We start from the raw sequence: 27,208 nt of genomic DNA on the forward strand, positions 1-27,208 counted from the left end.
TGATTGGTTCAGTACTTCTTTGTCTGCCAGCAGTTTCGGTGCTATTTGTCAACCTCAATTCAACTTCATTTAAGCTCACTTGCACCAACTATCCTTTAAAAGCATTTTTTCAATCTATTTTAACAAAAAGTTTTATAAATATTAACTCAGTATACATCCCTCTAACCACCATCACAATCAGAAAACCCCCCAAAATTCCATCATGCTTCCCTCCTCCCACCCTTAACCCTTGGCAACCAGTAATCTGCCTTTAATCTTGACTTTTTGCTCTAACTGCTTTAATCTTGACTTTTTGAGACTGTCATATAACTGAATTCATATAGCATATAACTGTTCAAGGTTGTTTTTTTTTTTTTTTTTTTTCACTCAGTATTACTTTCCTGAGATTCATCTCAGTTGCTACATGGATCAACATGTCATTCCTTTTACTGCTGAGTATCATTCCATTGCATGGATATGCATGTTTTTAGCCAATCATGCGAGATATTTGTGATGTGTTTAGCCAATCACTTGTTGAAGAACATTTAGGTTGTTTCCAGTTTTCAGTAATTATGAATAGAATTGCTACAAATATTTATGTAAAGCTTTTATGTGAACAAGTTTTCATTTCCCTGGGATGACTATCTAAGACTGGTATTGTTGGGTCATTCTGTACCATTTTGTATTCCCCACCCTTACCAATCCCCAGCAATGTTTGAAAGTTCCGGTAGCTACACATTTTCTCCAGCACTTATTTAACTTAGCCATTCTAAAAGGTTTATAGTGGTATCTCATTGTGGTGCATTTTTTAAGGAAAAATAAGAAAATAGATTTGAAAACAGACTGCATCACAGCAAGCAGTGTTAGAAACTGATCTTATATATAAGTATGCATGCTAAGTTGCTTCAGTCATGTCTGACTCTGTGCGACCCTATGGACTACAGCCTGCCAGGCTCCTCTGTCCATGGGATTCTCTAGGCAAGAATGCTGGAATGGGTTGTCGTCCCTGATCTCCAGGAGATCTTCCCAACCCAGGGCCTGAACTTGCATCTCTTACATCTACCTGCACTGGCAGGTTGGTTCTCTACCACTAGTACCACCTGGGAAGCCCTATATGCTGTGCTTAGTCACTCAGTTGTGTCCAACTCTTTGCAGTCCCATGGACTGTAGCCCACCAGGCTCCTCTATCCATGGGGATTCTTCAGGCAAGAATACTGGAACGAGTTGCCATGCCTTCTTCCAGGAGATCTTCCCAACACAGGGATCAAACTCAGGTCTCCCACAATGCAGGTGGATTCTTTACCATTTGAGCCACCAGGGAAGCCCCTATATAAGTATATATGTATGTAAATATACACGCTCTCAAACGTGTATGTTTGAGAGCTAAATGCACATTTTATACTGTGGGTTATGGTAAAAAAAAAAAAAAGTTTGAAAGCCACTATTCATACCAAAGGGTAGAAACCCCAGGGATGACAATTTTACTTGTTTCACAGTAAGTTATAGGAAACTTCCCACCAAGGAATCATAGGAAACTTAGAAACCTTAAATTAGCTCAACACTACAGCAAGGAGAAGAAACTGAGATGGACTTCAAGGTCACCAAATGAAAACTGAGTCAGGGAAAGAGTACCTCATTCCCGAAGAGAAACAGGGGTAACAGAACTCACCCTCTGCTCACGCCTACTTCCATATGCATAAGATCTTTCAGTAACAAGGACCAGGGACCCTGTCCTGCCTTCAACAAATGTGGCATCTCCGAGAAGAGATGCGATATGAGCACAAATATATCCGTAGGGAAAATGATTGTTGATGTTTCTTTTAAAAAAATCTATTTACTGCATTACCCCTTCCTAAAAGGTATATATTTCATTCAAAAATAATGAGATGCTTAGACTTCTTTTTTTCTGGTCATATGACCAAATGGTGAACCCGGGCCCCTGCATTGGGAGCATGAAATCTTAATCACTGGTCAGCAAGGGGTGGGGCGGGGGGCGGGGGGGAAGTCAATAGCTTGTATTTTAACTCACCTTAAAATGTTTTTTGATGAAAAGATATTTTTAGTCCAGTTGAATTATTAATTCTTTATTTGTTTATGTTTTTCATGTCTTACTTAGGAAATCTTCTCCTACCTAAAGAAGTAAACATACTCTTCTATTAAAAGAAAATAGAAATAATGAGATCATGCCATGTGTCAATGTGGATACAGGTATAAGGAACCCTTGTACGCAGCTAATGGGAGTGTGGGCTGGCATTCTACAGAACATGCTTACAGCACTTACATTATGTAGACATAGATCTGCTTGTCCAGCACCTCTAATCATGGGTATGGTGTGCACTGCAAATTTTTTATAAGTTGGCAAGGGAACACATACAAGGATGTTCCTTGAAGCTTTAGTTGGGGATGCATGGGTTTGGGGGCCACCTAGGTGCCCATTCTCAAGAAAGTGGCTAGAGAAAACGTGATGGATGAATACCACGGAATTTTAGGTAGCAGTTAAACCATAAGATCAGACAGAGATGGGTCTTTAAAATGATGTGATAAGAGAAGATTGAGCAACAGGATAAGATAGGAACAGCATTCACACAAACACATGTATACCTTAAAACACATGTATACTTCCCAGATGGCATTGGTGGTAAAGAACCTGCCTGCCAATGCAGGAGACTTAAAAGACTCAAGTTCGATCCCTGGATCAGGAAGATTCCCTGAGAATCACTCCAGTACTCTTGCCTGGGAAATTCCATGGGCAGAGGAGCCTGGCGGGCTACAGTCCATAGGATCGCACAGAGTTGGACACTACTGAAGCGATTTAACATGCACACACGTGTACAAAATAATCATACACATTTTGTTGGAACACATACAAACAAAAAAAATGCATATTAAACAGTACTGAGATGGAAAGGGAAAGAAACAAAAGTAGGCACCTAGGAATAAAAGCAGAATTAAACATTTTTTAAAGAGGCTGGAAGATTTTTCAATCTGGTGTAGAGACTCTGAGCCCTGACCAGCCCGCCTCTCAGGGGCTGTTAGGTGTGTGGGGGAATATTGCATAATTTGTATAATATCGTGTTGTTTATTTAGCATAATATATTTAGTTTATTTAGCCTTTTTATCACTTAAAGGGATCTCAAGCAGTCCAAAACCAATTCCATTCACTCCAGCCACACTCTTCAAAAGCAGGCTTCCTGTTAACATGCCTGTCTCATTCATGCCTCAGTTTTGCACACTTTCTCTGGCTGGAGAGTCTCGCTATCCTATTGAATCCTATTCAATGTCTCTGAGAGCAGGAAAGGTTCTGATTGGTCATAAGAGCCAATGTGGAGTGTGCTGCACTCTTCCACTCCTATCAGGGAGAGTTCTCAAATCAGGCCACTTCACAGGCCAACCTATGGATGAACTTCAGGCAAAAATTCCTGACCACAGATTATGGGAAAGAAGTTTTAATATTACAAAACAAAATATGACCTCCCCCTTTCTCTTTTTAAAGTTTTCTTGCTTGCGGAAGCTTCTCTTCGAAAGGAGGATTGTTGTGAGTCTTCTTGGCACAGGATACTGTCAGTGTGGCATGTGGCTGAGACAAAGGAGGAGCAGGGCTGGTGAAAACCCAGGATCACAGGGACAGAAAAATGAACAGACTGGCTTGTGTGCCCAAACATGGGGGCGCTGGAAAGTGACAAGCCCGCCTGTTGAAAGACAGTGAGCTCTTGGGTCAGTTCATCTCCAGGGAACATCTGCAATCTGACACTTTTCAACATAGAATTTTGGCCCATGATATTACTGTCTCCCTCACACCATATTTTAGCTTCATTTTTTCTCCTTATTCTTGGCTCTGGTTGAAAAGTGTTACTGAAGACCACATAGCCTGTGTGTGAGTGAATCAAGGCTCAACAAACAAAGCTGCTATTTACCTACAGCTTGTGTCTACCTGTTTAAACTAGATTATTTTCCTCTGATCATTCCCATTAAAAATAACTGCTTCCAGGGGCTTCCATAGTTGACCAGTGGTTACGAACCCACCTTCCAATGCAAGGGACGCTGGTTCGATCCCTGGTTGGGGAACTCAGACTCTACATGCTGCCGGGCAACTAAGCCGGTGTACCATGACAAGAGAAGCCAGCGCACCTCAACTAGAGAGAGCCCGTGCGCCACGATGGAGACCCAGTGCAGCCAAAAAAAAAAAACCGTTAAAAAGAATTGCTTCCAAATATTTTTGAATATATTAATTTCTTTTCTTTCTCTTTCCTTCTCTGAGAATTATAATAGATCAAAACTTGAGAGCAGAGAGTATGTGAGTCACTAAACCAAAATAAGGGCGAGGTAACAGCCAGAACTGCTGTAGCACTTGTGCAGAAAAACTGACTTTGAAGTCATAGAAACAATCTTTATGAGTTTGCAAGAACCATGCCTGCTTTATGTCCAAAACTGTATTCATTTTCCACCCTGCATTCTAGTCGTATATGCTACCAGGTTGATTAGGTGGAATACAACTCTGCTCGACATTGCTGCAAACACCTGACCCCAATTACAACTTCGTTAAAGACATTTTTTTTCTACGAAAATATTTATTTCACTTGTCCTGAACCTTTAGGACAATTTTCATGATCCTAGATTAATACATCTGGAAAACAAGCAAGTATTCTCTTAAACCAATTTCTAACCGTATCTTTGGGCTGCTAAAGTGATGTTCTCAAGTCAAAGGCTCAATGACATTGTGTGCAATTATACCTCATAATTACTTTTCCTGATTTCACAATAATGGGAGTTAAAGTCTGAAAGAAATACGGGGCCTTGGCATTGCATGACCCTGCCATCTGTGAGGGTGGGGTAGGGAAAGCCTGGAGAACCCCAGCAGGACCCTGGGAAGTCAAATCTTTACCAGGTAAAAGAGTCGGCAGAAAAATATTTCCACATAGTATATTACAGAAAACTCTCATCTGTTCCATTTTATTGGACATTAATTACACATATTAAATAAGGCACATGTCCCTTACAAAATGAATGAATGTTTATCATCTAAATTAAAAACAAAAGTTTTCATGACAAAAGAAAACAAAATGAATGAATGAAATACTCAAGGAAAAGGACCGGTATGCTGTTAAAGGGGAAAAACATCCTATATTTTTTAGATGAAGCAGAACTACAAGGTCAGAGTCTTAAAATCTCAATCTATTCAACCTCTCAAAATCAGAAACTAATTCCTACTTTACCAGGTGTTTGCCATTAAAATTTAATTGCCGAGTTGGTTCTTATAAATTCAAAATTTTTATCATCTATGTAGGATTTGAAAAAATAAAACAAGTGAATATTGTAACAAAATAGAAACAGACTGATAGATACAGAGAACAAACTAGTGGTTACCAGTGGGAAGTGGGAACGGGGTCCAAAATAGGGGTTGGGGATTGAGGTACAAATTACTGTGTATAAAATAAATAAGCTACAAGGATATATTGTACAACACAGGGAATATAGCTATTATTTTGTAATAACTTAAAATGGAGCAGAATCTATAAAAACATTGAGTCTATGAACTATGCTATATTCCTGAAACTTATTGTAAATCGACTGTATTTCAACTAAAAAATAGAGACAGAACAAGAATTTGGTAGAGAACTGGATGTTGAAAACCTATTAAAAAGAAAAAGGCAAGCTGCCTAAAATGTAAAAAGGCCAAAGAAAATATTCACAATGCAATATTTTAAGTCAAGCACTTATAAATAGTAGTTAAAATGAATAAACACATTAGATTGTATTTGCTACAACATAAAGAAAAACTTCCTGACAAGATTATGAAAGTGATTTTTATTATTTTGGCAGTGGTGTCCTATTATAGGTAATTACAGATATAGAATTTTTAAAATTTGGTATATCAAACCAATGCTATGTCCCCACAAATCTATTTCGTTACAACCAAGTATTATAGTTGCTGTGTACAGATGGAAAGCATACATGATAAAATACAAAAGCAAGAAAAGGTTAAATAAGAGGTTATCCTTGAATTATAAACGTCTACTAAAGTATACCTTTGTATTATACAGTTGTGTCAAGGCTAAAAAGCATACAAATCCATACATAATGCTAGGCAACTATTTGATCTAATATAGATCTAACATGGAAGTGTTAAGGCAGTAATAGCATTTCACAGGTAAAGGCTAAGTTCTGAGACATGAAAGCTTTCAGATAATCCATAAAACAAACCTGAGACATCTTCCTCTTGTTTTGGAAAAAAAAAAAAGAAAAGCAATTTTCTTACTGAGTCAAAGCTTTAATATATCAATGAAGCATTTCATAAACAATATATTTAACTACTGCAATAACCTGGAGTAGACATTCTGACTAAAATGGTGACCACCAAATACATTCTTTCTCTGGCAGAAATAAAATTAGATTTTCTGATTGAGCCTGTAACCTGATTGCAGCAGCCCTCAAATTTGGTTTTGTTTTTTTTTTTTTTTTTGTCTGTTTTTGGTTTTTCTTTCCTTCCTTGAACTGGGTTACAAACATATTAAATAAACCAGGAAATCTCCCAGTACTCACCTCATTGTCTTCTTCGTAAACCCGGCTCTCTCATCACTGAAAGTGCCAGAAGAATTGAGCCTACGTACATAGAAACAGATTACAGAGCATCTGGATCTGGTTGACTTAATGAGGCATCCAGATTGGTACACGATTACTTTTGCTGCCACAAGTCTCTCAGAGTAAGTAGGCTAGGGCAGCCCCAAATTACAGTCTCAGCCCTGTTCAGGGCACAGGGAAGGGTAGATAACAATGTTTTGGAATAGCCAGTGCCAAAAAAATTGAAACATATTGGGTAAGCCTGATTTCTACTGTTGACTTTGGGGCCTTTAAAAATACTGGCACAGATTTTTTCATATTCAAGAGGTACATCTGTGAGATTTTCTTAATTAAAATTGTATAAAGTGTTTATTAATAAGAATTCCACATTATAATAGTGCTGCTATGCTGTGGATTTTTAAAAATCTGCCTGGGATTCAACACTAGCCCATGAAACACTTTTTTTTCTAAATATTCATACTACAAATTAATTAATTCTGAATGAGTGGGAGAATGTTTAGCCATCTTTCTTTCTTTTCATATTTTTCACTCCTTTCTCTTACCCCTGCACTGCCCGTCCCAACACACACCACAATCATACACTCTTTCTTTTATAATTTTGATACAGAGATTCCAAAAAGCTTAATGAAATGTAACAAGCAGTAAGCTTTTAGGACACTTCACAACTTCCTTTGTACATTTATGAGCAATGAAAGTTAAAACTCCAAACTTCACTTTGTACTTTTGCAACCTTCCATCACTTTTTGAAAAAAGGTTTTCAAGTTATTTACATAAACTGAACATATATATTTTGTTCAAGCTTTAGGTCTTCACAGTTACCAAAGTGACCGCCTGCTTAAGATCAATAGGCCGTCTTAAACAGCACAGCCGATCTGATTGGTACCACTGAAATCCAATGCCATCCTCAAAACAATCTCCCAAGACTAATTCTGACTTTCCAAAACACAAACACCGCTGCTATCTAAAAAATTATTTAAAAGGAAAACTAGGTCCATTATAATGGGACTTCCCCAACATGTTATTTAATAAAGAACATCAAGATAGTTCGTGGCATTTTTCACTGTTCACCAGGCAGACACAGATTCAGTCTCCCTGCCTTCCACAGGCTAATAGCCAGATTTCCAGTAACTTCCTGGAACTCAATAATCAGAATGGCTTTAAAACTAAATTAAAATTTTAAGCACAACAAGAGTTTAGAAATATAACATATGAACTAAATCAGTTTGGAAGATATTCTGTACTGCGAATATAAGTTTAATAAACATGCTGTAAAGTGATAAGGAACACATCTTTCGGATCCAATTTTAAGATTTTTCAATTCAAATTTCCAATGAGAGAAGAGACTTTGCTTCAACTTGGTTTTCATGATGTCAAAAACAGGTATTTGATTTAATCAAGCTCATACTATGTATTTGAATTAAAATTGGATAAATTGGTTGTACTTTTCTATATGCTGTGATATTATAAAAGACATTGTTCAACCTTTCCTTGACCAAAATAACTAATACCATTTAGTGATAAAATAACTAATACATATTGGTACTGAATAATTATATAATATATACATACATCTTGAACACTATTTGGTGATTTTTTTTTTAACCTATGAGATTTATTGAAGTCAGTATGTTATAATCACAAAACTTAAAGTTTAGCTGAGCTGATAAATTTTTTTTCTTCATAATTGAAATTCTGTACTTTAGTAACCAAACGAGGTATGTCTTCAGCTTGGAATTTTTTACGATTTAACAATTTATAGTTTAAAATTCATGAAATCACTGAACCCCACTAAATCAACTACAGTTGATTTCCTTCTGAGCAAATAACTTTATGACTCATCCCATAAAGTAAGAGGAAGCACATCAGTGGGCAAAAAAGATAAATCCACCCATAGATATTAGAGCCTAACTAAGCTATTTTATTGAAAAAGTGAGAAGAGAATTTCTGGTCTTTATTTTTTCCCTTATTAGCCCAGATCACATCCAATCTTACACTGAAATTATTCATCTTTGCATATTCAACAATATTTCCTAAAACTGCTTAATACAATTTTCTATAGAGCATACAGAACATAACCTTGGACCCCACCAAGCAAGGCATGGTTACTGAAATGCCTCTTTATTAGGTAGTTCTGTGTATATGTATATGTGTGTTTTAACTCCAAAGAAAGCTCCCTCAAGAAATTACTATTGGCAACATTCAATATATGTAAAAAAATTCTTTGGGCCCTTTAGCTCTTTCACTCAAAACGTCTCCTGGAGCCCCTACACAGCCCAGGGCTCGTGAGGTACTATTTTGAAGACACATGTGCAAAGCACATCATCTGTGGGTCAGTTGGTTTACGCTCATTTTAGAGACTAATTGAGAAAGTGGCACAGAGGAGCTAGGGGGGAAAAAAAACTGTAATTTTACTCCCATCTCCCGACTTGCATACTTATAAAATTTCTGCTTGCCTCTGGCTTCTCACTGGCACTCTTTCTCCACTTGTAACTTTTGGACAGCACTATCAAGGAGCTCCATAGACTCTCTGAGAGTCACATTGATTTTAAATGACTTGGGTTTAATGGTCAGGCCGTAATTAAAATCCATTTTCGAAGGCTCGTCTGGATTGGCCTTGAAATTGCACTGGTGAGCAAGGATGGAGATGAAGAGAAACAGCTGCATCTTAGAAATCTCTTCCCCGATGCACCGCCGTTTGCCCACAGAAAAAACCATCACGCTGCCCGTCAAGTCCTTGTTGATGAGGCCATCCTTGTCCAAGAATCGGGTTGGGTCAAAGTCCTCTGGGTTCGACCACTTCACCGGATCATGATTCACGGACCACTGGTTAACAAACACCACCGTGTCCTTGGGGATGTGGTAGCCCAAGACGGAAGCGTTAGCCGTGGTGGCGTGCGGAATGGTGACAGGCACAAAGCTGGAGAAGCGCATGGCTTCATAAAGAAAGGCCATGACGTAGGGCAAGCGGGGCTGGTCCTCCAGGGTGGGCAGCCGGTGCCTACCCACCACTTGATCCAGTTCTGCCTGTACCCGCGCCTGCACTTCCGAATACCTGTTTGGTGTTAAGGGCAGAGAGAGAAAGTCAATGAGGAACACTGATCCTTCTTTCATCTAGAAAGCCCATTACAATATATTTTTATACCACCATTCTTTAAACTGGCTATCTGAATCAGTAATTGAATTAACATTTCCAGAAAAAAAAAAATCCAAAACAGTTTCCTAATTTATCACTTTATTACAAGATGGAGTATAACAGTTATATTTCCTATAATAAGTCTCACACAGCTCTAACTCTCTTCCCCATCATAAGTTAAAAAAGGGTCTAAGTTTTCTCAGCCTGAAAAAGCATGACAAGGGTAAGGATGACTTCTCTCCACTGGATACAGCAGAAAGTGCCGGGGACATACAATACTTTTTAGGAACTCATGAAAATTCATTTCTTTTAAAATCAGAAGAATAAAAGCTTTTAGGCCAATGAAAATGTTTTATAATTTTAACATGCTAATCTTTATACCAATATAGTCATAAAGTTTAATTTAAAAAAATTTTATGGAGTAAGGTGTCCTCAAAGGCAAAAGCACTTGGGGCCCACAAAAATTAAAATGTAACCCTGAAAGTGAATTCTTTTTTTCTTCATCTCCCTAGACAATTCCAGAGAACACAATGTTCTCATTTTATACAAAGATCATTGGTATCCTGATAGATAAAGGTACATATCTTCTAACTTTAAAAGCAAATCCCTAATGTTCATGAGATTATGGTAGACTGTAACATTTATTCACTGTTGCCGATAAAACTAGTACAATCCTATTGGAAAACAAAATCTTATTACAAAGCAAGATCTGTAAGGGTAATTTCTCCCCACTCTTTTAAAAGCCAGTGATCCATGTCTGGAAATTTATTTTCAGGAAATAACTTAGCAGGTATAAAAAAAGTAACCATGATAGCTAAAATTTTAAATACAGCTGAAACATTAAAATATAGCAGAAACATTAAAATAGCTCACTCTTTAAAAAAATATTTAGACAAACATGATAAATGATTGTATATAATGATCTGTTACTATGGCAAAATATTATACAGCCATAAAAATTACTAAAATTGTGTAGTAAAAAATTACTAAAGTTTAAAAGACAGGGAAAAAAATAAATAAATAAAAGACAGGGAAATGGCCACTATAGTAAGTGGAAATGTCAGAAGTAAAAAAATGTATAATTACTGCAACTTTGAAAAAAAAATTTAAGTGTGCCTGTGATGACATTATGGGTGATTTTTCAGAGATTTGCAAACTTTTTTCATAGAGGGCCAGAGAGTAAATATTTTAGGCTTTGTGGATCAAGCCCTCTTACCTCCCAGCTTGTGCTATGGGGTAGAAGCAGCTACAGACAATACATAAATTAATGGGCATAGCTGCATTTCCATAAGTTACATAAAAAATAGGAAATGCAATTTGCCAACCCCATCATATTGTCTTTTCACTAAAAAGAAGAACTTTTCATCAGCTATAGTGAATTGAAAGTGACCCCCAAATTGTTTTATTCCCTTTTGCTGCCCAATTGGAGTACACGGAAAACGATTTACAATTCGGTTTCTGGTGAAAAAAAGAAAGGCAGTTTCAAAAGATAACACGCTTATCTGGGGAAGCAAAGGATTTATTGATCCCATTTTGGAATTGTCCTCTTCCTGATCTATTATTGACTCTTATTATGCGATTTCTGCCCCTCCTCCATATGTGTTTCCATGATATTAATACTGAAAAGTGATTTTAAATATACACCCCCCCCCCCAAATTGTGAAAGCAGTATCTAAGGAAATACAGGATTCTGATGCAGTGGATTCTAACAAAAGAAGTTTTTACTTTCCAGCTTCCCCTACCTGTGCGCCAGATTGCATAACCAGGATTTCTGGTCTCTCAAAGCAATCAAGACTTGCCTTGAATGAGACATTTGCCCCTGGGGTAAGGATGCCAGATAAAATACCGGCCGCCCATGTAAATCAACGGCTCGTCTTTTAATATAACTATAACCTATGTAAAATTTATGTTATATTTGCTTGATCTGGGGATACCGGAGACATGTTTAATTCGTGCGTGTACAAATTTAGCAGAGGTCCGCGGTTGAGGATCAACTTAACCCAGCCGAGCCCAGGGATCCGAGAGGTTAGCAGGTGCCACCCAGATACTCAGCTTCCCTTTCTATAACAGATGCAGCTCAGCGTTAGCTAAAGTTATGGCTTCTCCTATTCTTTACACCGACACCTCTACGCCTAGAAAGGCGGTTTTATACGCCTAGAGCGGCGGTTTTATACGCCCAGCACAATCCGCTGGTTTCTGGTTGCTTTCCTAAAGCTTTGGATTATCGGTCCTTGAGGCTCCGCCGCCGAACACTAGCTATATCGCGATACAAAGCCTTGAAGGGCGGTTGGCTTTTGGCTCCGAGGCCAGACGGCCTCCAGTCAGCGCTGAAGACCAGCCGAGCCGATTAGGCGTGCTTACTTAACATATTTTTTACTACGCTGCCCTTTCCTTTCGAACATTTCCAATTTTGCTTCTCCGTGCCAATGTGGGAGATCGGGGGATGATCTTGGGCACTTAATCTTGCTATTCCAAGTGGTTTCACACAAATTTATCCCCTCTCGGAGCGGTGAGCTCCAAGATCAGCGATGCCGAGCCGTCCCGGCGCGGTTGGGTGGAGCGTGCAAAACGCACGGTGCAAAACGCACGGTGCCTTCCAGAGACGCGCTTTCTGGACTCGGTCTCAGCTTTGGCAGGTGGGGACCCGCAGCGAAACCCCAAACCCTCCTTGAGCGCTAGTCGCGACCTCAGCATATTCTAATTCCACTCCACCTTTTACGGAGGGAGGGGGGAAGGCCGACCCAAGCCTCCTGGAGGCTTTACCTGGTGAAGAGAACGAGCAGCCACTGCAGCGCGGTGGAGAGAGTATCCTGGCTGGCGCCGAAGATGTCTGTGACCGTGGCCGGCACGTAGTCTACGTCCAGGCGCGGGCCACCATCGCCAGAGTCAGCCCCCGCCGAGTGGATGAAAGCGTCCATCATGTCGCGGGGGGCGGCCCCGGGCCGGAGGCTTTCCCGGTGCCTCAGGAACTTGTCTAGAACGAAGTTGCTGAAGTTGCGATTGAGCTGCTCGAATTCACGGAAGGCAGTGCGCACGGGGTTAGGGAAGCGCTGCAGCCAGGGCAGCACGTCCACCAGGCTGCCCGCGCCCACAGTGCGCCCAAACTCCTCGTTGTGGCTGAGCAATTCGAGGAACTCGGCGTCGTCGTGGCTGTAGCGGCAGCCGAAGCACAGAGCGCTCATGACGTTGGCCACGGCCACCAGGGTCAGTGGCCGCGGGTCTAGGAAGGCGCCGCCCGCGCTGCGGCGCACCAGCAGCTCTACCAACTCCCGCACCTCGCCTACCACGTGGCCCTCGAGGACCCGGCGGCCGCGCGGCTGGCGCGTGGAGAAGGCTCGCATCGTGCTGTGCGCCGCGCGCCGCTGCGCCTTCCAGCTCTCCGAGTACTGGCCGAAAGCCAGGCTGCGGCCACCGGACACCAAGCGGAAAGAGGCGAAAGGCGGCCGGTCGGCGAAGGCCGCGCTCTGGTGCACCAGCGCCTGGCGGATGGCGCGCTCGCCGTTCAGCACCACCACCCGGCAGCTGCCGAGATGGATCTGGAAGACGTCGCCGTAGCGCCGCGCCAGACGTGCGAACAAGAGGTGCGGCGCCGAGCCCATTGACGCCGCATTTCCGATCAGCGGCCAAGCAAAGGGACCGGGGGGCGCGGAGCCCGGCTGCCGCCGCCGCTGCCTCAACAGCCACTGGCCCACGTGCACTGCGGCCAGCACCGAGAGCAGCAGAAGGAGCATGGTCTGCTGGACCGACAGAAGGGTCGGCGACAGGTGATCGTCCGGGCTGAGGCCAGTGGCCATGCTGGGGAGAGAAGGGCGAAGGCGTGACACTCAGGTAGGCAGAGAAAGAAGAGGGCGCCCCAAGCTCCTATCCACCTGCCTCGGGCTACCGTGCACTGTTGGGTAGGCAGGAGGTAGCGCGTAGGTCAGATCAGGGCTAGCTCACTGAAGAAGCAGTTGAACACGCCTCTTGCCATCCCAAACCCATTGCCCAAAAGCGAGGGGAAGGGTCGTGTTTCCGCCTCTCTATGACCCGATTCCCCCGACCCCGCCTCAGCCGCGTAATGGTTCCTGCAATTCAAGGACAACACAGCGGGCATCAAGGTGTGGCGCTCAGTTCCCTCTAAATGCCTACCACCCCGGCCCCTGCGACCCCCGCCACTTCTGATGTGTGAGAACCCACGCATCACAAGAGGCCGCAGGAAGGCGGCTCAGCTGACACACTGACCTGCGAGGAGGCGCGGTTTCCAGCAGCGCCAGACGGCCGGCTGGGAGAACGGACTGGGGCCCTTGTGGGGTTCAAGACCGCAATCTCAATGTCTCCAGAAAATCAGAAGCCGACCCTGGACACCTGTTGCCAGCTCTGGGAACTTCAGCGCCCACTCTGGAGTCTCTAGGGGTCGTCAGAGCCGGGGGCGCTCGGTCTGGGATAGGGACGCAGAAAGGAGTTTGCTTTGCCGAGCCTCGCTGCACCTGAGCCTCGGCAAAGTCAGGGTTTTCTCACCGCGTGAGAGTTGCGATTGAGGGTCGATGAATGGAGTCAACTGCCAGCCCTCACAACCCCCTGCAAGGCTCTGACAGCTGGCGTCGCAGAGGCGTGGTCGGTTTGCACAGTCACTCTGGAGAGTAAAGCGCGCCATCCCGCCTCTCTTTTTCAAGGTCTGTGAGTGGGGAGGAGGCAACCGGACCTGGCAGGGGCGGGGCTTGCAGAGGGAAGGCGGGGCGCTCTGGAACAGGCCTCTCGGACTACGACTGGGGTCACCGCGCGCTGGTGGTCACGCGAGGCAGTCCCTGCGCGCCCCGACGGCCTTGGAGCAGTAGCTGGTGGCTTTCCTGGAAGCGGCGGCGAGAACTTTGCGTTTCCCCCAAATCACCCTTCCTCACAGCCACTTCCGATCGAGGCCGCAGTTTCTCTGGACGCTCGCTCGGGACACCACCTGAGCACCACTCCTGCGCTTTCGGTGGGAGCGCGCTCCACGCCCCGAGCGCACAACCTCTCTACCCTTTCCGTGGCCTGGGCTTCCTTCCCCGAGAGAAAATCGCTCGAGATCCTCGGGCGCCCTAACCGGGAAAGCAAACCTGTCAGCTTGGAAAAGAAAACTCGGTTGTGGTGAAGGTTTGCCTTACTGCATCCCGAGTTGCTTTATTTGTAGTTTAACGTTCTCGCAAGCATATCGACCCATCAGGTCAGGCCCTTTGGCGCGCAAAGTTCTCCTTCCACCTTGGGCGGAGAGATCAAGAAGCCCTGAAGGACACAGCTCCCCCGCCCCGGGACCCCGACTTCCTTGGCATACAAAGGCCAGAGCTGGCGCGCCACAGCTGCCTGGAGGTTTCCCGCGTAGAAACTCCTCCAGGTGGCGCCGCCCACTGGAGAACGCGGAGCAAAGCTGGCCGCGTCGGAGACCGGGGGCGCCCGGCGGAGAGCCGAGCTGGGACGAACCCTGCGGAGAGCAGGGGAGGGAGGGCGCTCTGAAGATTCCTGGAGGAGTGGAGGGGGTGGGGCGGGAGCGGGGTGAGAAGGAGGAGGCCAATCTCCGAGAGCCTGCGAACTTTATTGGGTTGAAAAGTTTCTTCTGCTGTCGCCTCCCCCTTGCGTGCGGAGCTGTGCCTTGCGTGCGCTGCTTCTGGAAAGTCGGCTCTAGTCATATCCCTCGGCGCTTCTCACGGCACCTGACACGCCGAGGCGGCGGCGGGGGCGGCGGCCGAGGGCGGGATGCCGACCGCCACCACCCTGCGCGGCGCACGCACAGCCGCGCCCTCCCGGCCACCGCTCCAAGGCCGGGTCTGGGCGCGCGCGCGCGCGCTCTGAACGGGACTCTCCTGCCCAAGTGGAAGCCCCAAGGCGCAGCACCCTTTCCTGCCGGCTGGTACAAAGTATTTTAAAGACCCTGGAGAAAAAAAGATCTTTTCCGAAAGGTTGGGGAAAGGGCGAGCCCGGGGGATGAATGGTAGTTATTCAGGTAGGAAGTGTGCTTCCGAGCCTCGGGGGTTATCAAGAATAAGTAAAGAAGTTGGGCGCTTACCAAGTACCAGCCGTGTGCTTTGAGGTTTACCGGCGCGGCCAATCTCTACTGTTTGCCAGTTTACAGATGAGGAAACGGGTTCAGAAAGGTTATATGATTTACCCAAGTTCACACGCATACATTTACAATCATATGATATAACCTTAAATGATTTCTTTTTCCGAGTAAATGATTGAAATGCTTCCCTCGGCAAAGTGAGGTGGTTCTGTACTCCCCCACTCTACCTTTTATTAGCTAATAAGAGGTGGACCCAGGATTTGAACCCACGAAGTTGCACTCCAGCTCCATCATACTCGTTTATGCTGAAGAAAAGCCTCAGATAAATATAGGCACAAATGCATTCTTTCCTGCCTGCCTAAAAAAAAAAAAAAAAAAAAAAATCAGCTGGAAGAATTTTTTAAAATAATTTCTGGGGTTTTTGGCGGGGGTGGGGCAGGGAGATTTGTTTTAGAGAATTGAATCTTGAGAATTCTAAAGAAATAATATGCTCATCTTTTGCAGGTAAATTGGTTTTGAATGAAGGAGGCCTGTGGACTGTGCTTCATAGCTGACTTTGAAATAACTGGTTAAATTCTAAAGAAAAATAAACTTCTTAAGAGTTTGACTTTTTGAAAGGTTGAAACCAACATTAAAATATCTTACTTGATAAGAAAATGCCTTTTTGTAAAATTCTGCCTTCAGTAGCTTTTGAGAGGTTCTCTGGAAATGAATTCATACTTTATTATGGCGTACTCAGTTCTGTAATAAAGTTAGTTTTTGAGCAACTGAGTAAATAGGAATTGGTTTCCCAGGGCTCCGCTGGCATATATATCATTTGAAATGAATTTCATAGCAACCTTATAATATCTAAGTTTAGCAAGACCCTTGTCTAATAATTGAAGATTGCTGCAGGTATCAGTCTCTCATCAGACTTGAATTTAGTAGACAAGAATTGTGTATGGGCTACTACCAATTTTGAGCTGGCAACGTTCCTGAAAGCTTTTATCACAGTATTTCTACCAGAATCAGAGGAATGGAGGTGCTTTTAAACCAAGTAAATACCTATCTTAAAAACTACAAAACAGAGCTGTTTCTAAGACCTCCTATATAGCTTTTAGATAAACTAGATACATACCTGCCTGCCACAGCAAATAGTTCAACGTACCTTTCAAGCCATGATGCCCTGGATTCAGCTCTTGTTGCAGGACAAGGCTTTAAAAGGCAGAGGAACCAGTTAGGTAAATGCTGTCAGAAAGATAGGCTTTATCAGTTAGGACAAGCCAAAAAGACTGGCTGTGGTAACACTGGGCTTTGGCTTCTCCCGGGCTTTTTGGTGTAGACCTCTGTTGGAAGGCCCATCCAATACCTGATGAAGACTCAGGATAAATCCAGAGAGGCCTGCGGGTACCCTTGACGTAGCTCATGGTGGAGCCCTCACTCTAGTGAATATCCATACCAGACTCTAAGTTATCAGTTGCTCAAAGCCAGTGTCTAAGGCCCAGGGATCTCTTTTCAGTCAATAACACACAATATGGGGATTTTGCCCACCCCTAAACTCAACATTTGAATTGTTTGGTACAGATAACTTTCAAAAGAACAGCGAAGCTAGAGAGATAGTTCAAGGAAGAGATTTAAAATACCTTGTGTTGTATTGATTCCATAGAAGAGAAATCCAGCTTAAGCGTGTTTAAGCAGGACAGAAATGCACTGGCTCACATGAAGGAAAGGATAAAGGTGGTACCTCACAGGATGGAAGGACCTGGGGCTGCTCTCCCACTGTCTAGCATGCTAGTCTCTGCTTGGGTTTCATCCCATATACTCTCTTCATGTAGCAGGAAAGCTGGCCATGGGCAGCCTCAAATTAACCACCACCCCCCAAAAAAGAGAACATGTCCTTTTCAGGGTCATTTTTCAAGCCCCTGGAAGGATTCCATTGTGCCAGCTTGGCATCAGGCCACCCCTGTGGCCAAAGGGCTAAGTCTGTTTTCAGAAAAAGAGAGATGGAGGTAGGGAGAACATGCTGCTGCTAAGTCACTTCAGTTGTGTCCAACTCTGTGCAACCCCATAGATGGCAGCCCACCAGGCTCCCCCATCCCTGGGATTCTCCAGGCAAGAACACTGCAGTGGGTTGCCATTTCCTTCTCCAATGCATGAAAGTGAAAAGTGAAAGTGAAGTCGCTCAGTCGTGTCCAGACTCTGCTGGGAAACAAAAGGTAAGAGGCCCCTCTGTCCTCAGGTATCCTGCTTCTGTCCTTCATTTTGGGTTGAAGGATAACCCAAAATAATAATAATAATAAATCAGCAACTGAGATAGATGCTTTTTTAAAAAATTATTTATTTTTTGCAGTGCTGGGTCTTCACTGCTACATGCGCTTTCTCTAGTTGCAACAAGTAGGGGCTACTCTCTACTTGCAATGCGCAGGCTTCTCATTGCTGTGGCTTCTCTTATTGCAGAGAACTGGTTCTAGACTTGTTGCAGAGCACTGGCTCTAGGCTTCAGAAGTTACAGCACGTGGATCAGAAGTTGTGGCTCCCAGGCTCCAGAGCACAGGCTCAGTAGTTGTGGCTGGCGCACAGGCTTGGTTGCTCCAAGGCATGTGGGATCTTCCTGGGTCAGGGATCAAACCTGTGTCTCCCACACTAGCAGGCAGATTCTTTACCACTGAGCCACCAGGGAAGCCCCAAGATAGATGCTTTTTGCCTGGAACCCATAGCCAAGAAAGCTCAGCCCTTAAGTCATCAGTATAGAAGTTGGTTTTCTTCATGGGATTTTGCTTTAGCAGCTCTTCAATATGGCTACGTATGTACCTAAAACTAAACACAATACCCCAAAGATGAGATCTTGTCCAACCCCGAGAGCTGTGGTTACTTCCCACCAATCATGCAGTGTTTCTTTTTAATGCAAACTAAGTTTTAGGGCTATTTTAAAGTATCTAAGCTTGTGATAAATTAAGGTCTTTATCTTTTATCTTGAGACTTAATACCATTCTGAGTCTTTCATTGCACTTGTACAATTGATTTAAAAAAAAATATGAGATTTTCCATTTATTTCCATTAAATACATTTTGAAGCTTCCAGCCCATGGAGGCCATGTTGATACTCTTATGGCCTCTGAGGCCAAGATCACAACAGAAGCTGGAAAGTAATATGGGGAAAACAAGTCTAGTGGCCAGGTGACCACTGGCCCACTCTGGACTACTTCTATGACAAAAATCTTTGGACTTTGGTTTATATTATATATCTACATTATTATGCATACACAATATTTTATATATATATAAATATTTAATATATCATGTTACAATATTCAGTTCAGTTCAGTTGCTCAGTTGTGTCCGACTCTTTGTGACCCCATGAATCGCAGCACACTAGGCCTCCCTGTCCATCACCAACTCCCGGAGTTCACTCAGACTCACATCCATCGAGTCAGTGATGCCATCCAGCCATCTCATCCTCTGTCGTCCCCTTCTCCTCCTGCCCCCAGTCCCTCCCAGCATCAGGGTCTTTTCCAATGAGTCAACTCTTCGCGTGAGGTGGCCAAAGTACTGGAGTTTCAGCTTTAGCATCATTACTTCCAAAGAAATCCCAGGGCTGATCTCCTTCAGAATGGACTGGTTGGATCTCTTTGCAGAGTCCCTTGGACTCTCAAGAGTCTTCTCCAACACCACAGTTCAAAAGCATCAATTCTTTGGCGCTCAGCTTTCTTCACAGTCCAACTCTCACATCCATACATGACCACTGGAAAAACCATAGCCTTGACTAGACGGACCTTTGTTGGCAAAGTAATGTCTCTGCATTTGAATATGCTATCCAGGTTGGTCATAACTTTTCTTCCAAGGAGTAAGCGTCTTTTAATTTCATGGCTGCAGTCACCATCTGCAGTGATTTTGAAGCCCCCAAAAATAAAGTCTGACACTGTTTCCACTGTTTCCCCATCTATTTCTCATGAAGTGATGGAACCAAATGCCATGATCTTAGTTTTCTGAATGTTGAGTTTTAAGCCAACTTTTTCACTCTCCTCTTTCACCTTCATCAAGAGGCTTTTAAGTTCCTCTTCACTTTCTGCCATAAGGGTGGTGTCATTTGCATATCTGACGTTATTGATATTTCTCCCAGCAATCTTGATTCCAGCTTGTGCTTCTTCCAGCCCAGCATTTCTCATGATGTACTCTGCATATAAGTTAAATAAGCAGGGTGACAATATACAGCCTTGACGTACTCCTTTTCCTATCTGGAACCAGTCTGCTGTTCCATGTCCAGTTCTAACTGTTGCTTCCTGACCTGCATACAAATTTCTCAAGAGGCAGGTCAGATGGTCTGGTATTCCCATCTCTTTCAGAATTTTCCACAGTTTATTGTGATCCACACAGTCAAAGGCTTTGGCATAGTCAATAAAGCAGAAATAGATGTTTTTCTGGAACTCTCTTGCTTTTTTGATGATCCAGCGGATGTTGGCAATTTGGTCTCTGGTTCCTCTGCCTTTTCTAAAACCAGCTTGAACATTTGGAAGTTTACGGTTCACGTATTGCTGAAGTCTGGCTTGGAGAATTTTGAGCATACAATATTAGGGCTTCCCAAGTGGCGCTATTGGTAAAGAACCTACCTGCCAATGTAGGAGACTTAAGAGATGCAGGTTCAATCTCTGGGTTGGGAAGATCTCCTGGAGTAGGAAATGGCAACCCATTCCAGTATTCTTGCCTGGAATATTCCATGGACAGAGGAGCCTGGCCCAGTGCCGTCCATAGGGTCACACAGAGTCAGACACGCCTGAAGCGACTTAGCACTCAGGCATGTTATAATATTATACAATTTGTATATATTATTTTTCAGTTTTGACCAGATATAAATTCTTAAAACACACCCACGCATAGTATACAAACATGCTCTTGTTGCAAAAGATTCAATCAGTATATAAGAATATGCAGAGAATTAGGAAAGCCCATGCTCCTACCCCTTCTCATGTGCAGCCACAAGAATCATGTGTCTTCCACTTATGTATAGCATATGCTTGTGCATATGTATATATTTTTAATACAAATGAGATCATACTAAAATTACTGTTCAGTGATTTTTTTCAACTTAACAATTGTCTTGGCAACTTCAACAGAAGGTATAGATCTACCTACCACATGCTTTTAAACTACGGCGTAGTATGACTGTAACATAATTTATTTAGCCATTTCTCTTTGAAGACCGTTTGTGTTCTTTCCAACTTATTTGAGACTCCATTGTGGTGACTTCACTTTTCTGTGCAATTCTGTATACATTTGCAAATGTTTTCCCAGTGGAGAATCTTGAATCAAAGGGGTATGCATTTTAAAGGGTCTTGCTAACACCTCCTTGTCTTCCACAAAGACGGCCAGTTTGCATCTGGAACCTGGGATTTTGTACCCAGTAGCATGTACCAACAAACTTTTCCTTCTATAAAGAATGATTGCTTTAATTTAGCTTTGCAAATATAGAATGAAAAGAAAACAAAGGGATTACTTGTCTTTCAGATCTGTTCTTTCCTTTAAAGAATTGGTATGCTTGTGCTCAGATCATCTCCTCTTCTTGACAGGTGAGGGAAATCCCCAGATTAAAGCTGATAAGACATTAGTGGGGGGAGCATTCCGGATTTCCATATCTCTATGGAAGACATCACAGAATCCAGGGTAGGAGAGTGACCTCAGCGTGCCTCAATGTCCCCTCCGAGATGATGACAGGCCCCTGGGCACAGGCCCAAAAAGCCTTCTAGGTTTGTCCAGTCTTCCAGAGGAGATTAAAAGCAGTAAAGCCAGCATAACACATCATTAGGAATTTGGCTTCTGGAGCCAGGCACTCTTGGGTGTAAGGCCCAGCTCTCTGACTTATAAGCAGTGACCTTGGCCATGGTAGTTAACTCTTCTTAGCCCAAGTATCCTCATTTGTACAAAAGGGATCATAATATCCCAGCCACAGGGGGTCACTGTGAGGATTAAATGAGATATTATGAGGATACCAATTAGCACAGTTGATGGCAAAGAGTGAGTTCTCAATAAAAGCTAGCTGTTATTTATTATTGTTACCACTAGTACTACGCCCTTATTCCTGTCCAATAAAATCAGAGTCACGCAAGGACTTGGACCTCACAGAGATAAACATAGCCTGCTTGGTTCAGTGTGACGCTTTGGGGTGACACACCCTCACCCAACCGCCTGCAACCTCCTGGAAGCCTAAGGTGACAACAGCCACAGCCTCCTTTTCTTTCTGAGGCAGCACATGAGTGGTCAGTAGCGCCCAACTCCAGAGCCCGCAGGGTTCTGCCTCTACCACTCATAACCGAGTGACTCTAGCTGCTGCAAATAGCTTTCTGGGTCCAGTTCACATTTGGGTAAAACAGAGACCACGCCAGTACCTACTTCAGGACTAAACGAGCTAATACATGTACAGCTTTAGAAGAACAGTGCCTGGTACCAGGGAGGGGCTCAGACGCATCAGTTATGATCATTACTCTGAGGGAAGCCATTTGCCGCTGCCTGAAAAGGCCAACCTCAGAGCCATCTGCTCTTGGCAGAAGGGCTCAGCATCAACAGCCAATTTGCGTTTTCCTCCAGCTCCCAGATGGAGCCATGCAGTACTTCTTTCTCACCTTGTTTCAGCTCACCCAGATGGACACGCTCCACTTCAGGACCCTCAGAGCAGAGGCAGCTCTTTAGGCAGGAGGATGCCACGCTCCCAAAAGGTCCCGGAGGAGGCCGAGCCGGGTGCCTTCCTCCAAGCCAGGCTCTGGGCCAGTCCCTCCCACAGAGCAGAGGCTCTGGGACAGCACTCGGGCCATCGCTGCCAGGGAGAGTTAAGAAAACGACAGTCCACGCGGTGCAAACAGGAGAAGGCCCCAGGAAGTGCTGTCCTGGGACCTCCAGGGGTTGGCAGGAATGAAGCCATGCTCCCTGGCTCCCCAGAAGAGACCGCCTACTTTCCTCCCAGTACAGGTCTGGATGAAAGTGGGCTGTGGCTCAGACCTGCAGCACCCAGAACACTGAGCAGCTGCACTGAAGAAGCTCAGGCCGTCTGGCAGCCCGGACCAGAAGGCTGGGCGAGGAGTCTCTCTGCCCTTCCTTGTTAACTGCCAGGGAGGAAACGCTCCCCTGGCCACAGTGGAAAGTCGAATTCAGCCATCTGTACTGTGGTGGTGACTAACCTTCTTTCCTTGAACTATTGTGCCGAGTCAGCCTGTGGCTTATTTGTTTTACGGGTTGGATTGCAGAAGGAAGTCAGGACTTCTCAGGTTCTGAGCCTTGGTAGCAGCACCTACACCTGTGTTCAGGTGCAGCTGGTGCCTCTTACCAGGCCCCCAGGGCACTGTCCGCGGTTTCAGGGAGCATCTGATACACTCACCTGAGCTCCCAGATCGCGGGGTTACCTCATGGAATACCTGGGGCTCTGGGGTAAAATGGAAATCTCCATCCCATTTAAGAACACATGACGGGCTCTGAACCAGTGGCAATCCTTGTGCCTTTCTCCTGCTGGGCTCTGGGTATCATACCTGCAGCTCCCGGAGGCAGCTCAGAGAGGTGAAAATCAGATTACAAGTGTCATTTCATTTAACATGGAATAACTACAACAATTTTGAGTGCCACATGCAGAACTCTGTGCCCAGTGAAACGAGAGGATGATCCTCCTCTCCGATGTTGTAGTTGTGAGGTCAGGCCAGGGCTCACTCTCCTCTGGTCTGTTAGAGTGCTGAACACCACAAAGCAAGTCAGGACACAGAGAGGAAAGGAGTTAATTTTCCCTCCAAATGCCGGGCACTGTATTCAGTGCTTGACAACTTCATTTACTTCTCCCGATCATCCTAAATGTATAGCCATCATTAGCCTGCTTTACATATAGGAGGATTAAGGTTCAGACACGATGGACTATTTGCCAAAAGTCTTACAGGTTGCAAGTGATTTTTTAATTTTTAATTTTATATTGGAGTATAGCCAGTTAACAATGCTGTGATAGTTTCGGGTGAGCAGGAAACGGACTCAACCATACATGTACGTGTATCCATTCTCCCCCAGACTCCCCTCCTATCCAGGCTGCCACATAACATTGAGCAGAGTTCCCTGTGCCATACAGTAAGTCCTTGTTAGTTATCCATTTTGAATATAGCAGTGTGTACCTGTCCATCCGAAACTCCGTAAGTATCCCTTCCCCGATTCTTCCTCACTGGTAACCGTAAGTTCATTCTCTATGAGTCTATTTTGTAAATAAGTTCATTTGTATCATTTTTTTTTTAGATTCTACATATAAGGGATATCATATGATATTTCTCTTTCTCTGTCTCACTTACTCACTCAGTATGACAATCTCTGGGGGTCAAGATCTGTACTCGGGTCTACAGGCTCCAAAGCCCACCCAGACCATAGCGATCAACACACGTGAACTGACTGCCAGTGTCATAAACTGTCCAGCAGCCCCTCCCTTCTGACTCCACACTGTGTGTATACACTTCCCCGGCACCCACATGCCTGTGAACGACCTGGGTGATCCCAAGCCTCTCCCCACTCCCCCAGGAGAGCTGACATCCTCCTGGAGGCCAGGACCCCAACAGGAAAAGCCATCTTGGTTCCCGTGTGAGATGCAATTCAGACCTGCCCTCTCCTCTCCTAGTGGAGAAAATTGCTATCTGTCCTGCACAGTTCAGGCTCTGTAATTTACAATCCAGTCTTGGGAGGGTTTTGAAAAATTTTCCTTTAAAACAGTGGCTGGAATGCAGCCTCCACATGGCCTTCATGACTAGATCTGCTACATTCAAATGCATTATATTGAACTTACTATAAAATTCACACTATTCCAGACTCCCAGAAATGACAGTTTTATTTAGAAGTAAGTGAGCAAAGTGATGACTTCATTGGTCCCAATGCCAAAATCTTAGCTCAGTGTTTCTCAAATGTTTTGTGTTCAGGACCTCTTTCTACTCTTAAAAAATGTTACAGAAACCAAAGAGCTATTGCTTCCTCTAAGTTTTATCTAAATTCCATGGACAGTGGAGCCTGGCAGGCTATAGTCCGTGGGGTTGCAAAGAGTCGGACATGTCTGAGGATCTGAGCATGCATGCACGCATTTACAATTTTAGAAATGAAATTTATTCATTAAAACACAATAAACCTAAAACATGTTTACATAAATAGCATATTAGAAAATATCTCTGTTTTCCAAAACAAAAAATATTTAGTAGGAGTGGCATTGTTTTACATATTTTACAAATCCCTTTAATTTCTGATTTAATAGAAGACAGATGAATACTCATATCTGATGCTGTAACCAATCTGTAGTGATATTGAATGTCAGGTAGCCCCTGAAAGATCCCTGGTGATCTTGTGAGAGAAGAATGGGGAGAAGGGCAAAGACTACTTTATGACCATAGTTTTAACCTTATGGACTTCCTGAAAGCATCTCAGGGACCACCTACCCTCCCAAGAAGTCCCCGGGCCACACTTTGAGAATCACCTGCTGCTGCTGAGTTGCTTCAGTCACGTCCGACTCTGTGCAACCCCATAGATGGAAGCCCACCAGGCTCCTCCATCCCTGGGATTCTCCAGGCAAGAACACTGAAGTGGGTTGCCATTGAGAATCACCGTCTCAGTTCAAATGTATGATTTTTCTTGTGAGAAAAATCCACCCAGAAGTATTAATATCTAAAGAATATAAAGACCATAATATCTATGGTCTTGATATAGGAACTTGGTGGCAGTGAGGGTAGATTTCAGAGGCAAACATGTCCCAGTGACTGATTTTTGGAGGAAAGCCCCTGAGACACGTGTGGGCACTTCTAAACAGCTGGGCTTTCACAGAGGTACCACTCCCAGATGATGGGTCTAGTGGGGATGGTGCAGTTTAACCCCCAAGCAGGGCCAGAAGGAAGAGGCAGAGTGGTACCCACATCTCTGCTGCCTGGAGCCCAGGTGATGTCTGAGTCAGCGACCGGGAGAGCGTGGCTTAGATGAAGGGGGTGGGGAGCTCCTGCTCAGGTGTGGGGCCAGAAGGGCATCTGAGCCACATCCTGAGATCACAGCGGCTCTTTCATTAGCAGCTGTGCCAGTAATAACAATGGTAATAGTAATAATGTACTACTAATAATGGAAGAACTACCATTTATTGAGCACTCTGAGCCGGGCGGAGTGCCAAGCACTTGACATGAATCATTTTATTAATCCTTCACAACCAACTCTCTAAGGTAACTATTAACCATAATCCCTTTCCTACAGACAAATAAAGCAAGACAGGAAGAGTTGGCGTTATCAACCAAGGCCACGCAGCTCCTGTGGTAGCTGAGCTAAAATGTGAATTCCGGTCTACCAGATCCTGGAGGTACCCTGCAACCTCTGCTCCAGGCCGAGTAAGCAAAACCGTAAGAGCAGGAGACATGAACATCACTGCTTCCTATTAGATGAAGCACAGGGACAGAGTGGACACCTTCTCCCACTCCAACCAGCCTTTTGGAGGCTTCGGAGTTGAATTGTAGGGATTTCCTGGTGGTCCAGTGGTTAAGACTTTACCTTCCAATTCAGGGGTTCATTCCCTGGTCAAGGAGATGGGATCCCACATGCCTCTCAGTCAAAAACAACAACAACAGCAAAAAAACAAAACATAGAACAGAAGCAATGTTATAACAAATTCAATCAAGACTTGAAAAATGGCCCACATTTTTAAAATCTTTTTTTTTCTTTTTAAAAAAGCTGAATCATAATGGGGTCTTCAACAGTGAGGGAGGTGGGGTGCTGAGGTGACAGCTTTTGGTGCATGGGTCCTTCCCTTAGTTATAGGGCCCCACCTGTGCCCCTCCCCACACAACTCTGGCCTTCCAAGGGTCCTGCCACTGTTGACACCAGCCAGGAAGCACAGGCATTGGCCCACCCACCTCTACTCCCCCCACGGAAATCTACAAGATGTACCCCCTTTCAAAGCTCCGACATGAGGTCCTGCAGACTCCTGCTCCCAGCAGACCAGCTGGCACAAAGCCACCTCCACATCCCGCCCCTTCTGAGCTCAGCTGCCCAGAGGTGTGAATTTCCCATAAGCAAGCTCAACCCTCCACCCCCATTCCCTGAAAAAGCAAACAGAGATCGTGTGAGAATTCTCTTCCAAGGCATCATACCTTCTCCCTAACCAGAGGCTCCAAGGAGTTCAGCTTTGCACGAGCTTTTAATTTGCGTGCAGACAAGCACAAAAGACCCAACCGGATATACCTGTTATTTCCCAATGACCTGAGAGCCCGAAGTTTATGTTAAGCCCTGGGTTAGGGCTCGGCTTGCACGCAAGGCTAGGACTCCTGCAGGCAATTGAGAGGTGGTGGTGGAGAGGACAGAGGAACAACTCTGAAGTGACAGCACATAATTTAATTCCCCCTAAGCTTTCCAAGCATGCAGACTGTTCCTTTTTTGTCAGCGTATAACCTAAGTGATTTGTTCTACTCAGGCAAGAAATGTCTAATTTAAACCATATTGCAGCTAAGCCCTCAGTGGAGAAAGAGAGCTCCCTGCAGCTTGGCTTGTGCATGGTGGGGCCGGATG

General features: G+C 44.3%; 1 protein-coding gene across 1 annotated transcript; it reads right to left on the reverse strand.

The window, feature by feature from the left end:
• Positions 1-5,769: 5,769 nt before the first annotated feature.
• Positions 5,770-14,360, reverse strand: CYP1B1 (cytochrome P450 family 1 subfamily B member 1). Its single transcript, XM_019970013.2, has 3 exons — positions 13,913-14,360; positions 12,455-13,486; positions 5,770-9,610 (listed from the first exon to the last, which is right to left on the reverse strand). The coding sequence occupies exons 2-3, from the start codon at positions 13,483-13,485 to the stop codon at positions 9,022-9,024; spliced, it is 1,620 nt and encodes a 539-aa protein (XP_019825572.2). The 5' UTR covers position 13,486; positions 13,913-14,360; the 3' UTR covers positions 5,770-9,021.
• Between the last annotated feature and the right edge of the window lie 12,848 nt (positions 14,361-27,208).

Source organism: Bos indicus, chromosome 11 (genome assembly GCF_029378745.1).
Source record: "Bos indicus isolate NIAB-ARS_2022 breed Sahiwal x Tharparkar chromosome 11, NIAB-ARS_B.indTharparkar_mat_pri_1.0, whole genome shotgun sequence".
Classification (NCBI taxonomy): Eukaryota; Metazoa; Chordata; class Mammalia; order Artiodactyla; family Bovidae; genus Bos; species Bos indicus.

Coding starts and splice junctions, on each gene's coding strand:
- CYP1B1 (XM_019970013.2), bottom strand. CDS start 13,485: ATGGCCACTGGCCTCAGCCCGGACGATCACCTGTCGCCGACCCTTCTG. Junction 9,611..12,454: donor CTGCTCGTTCTCTTCACCAG/GTAAAGCCTCCA, acceptor AACACCAAACAG/GTATTCGGAAGTGCAGGCGC.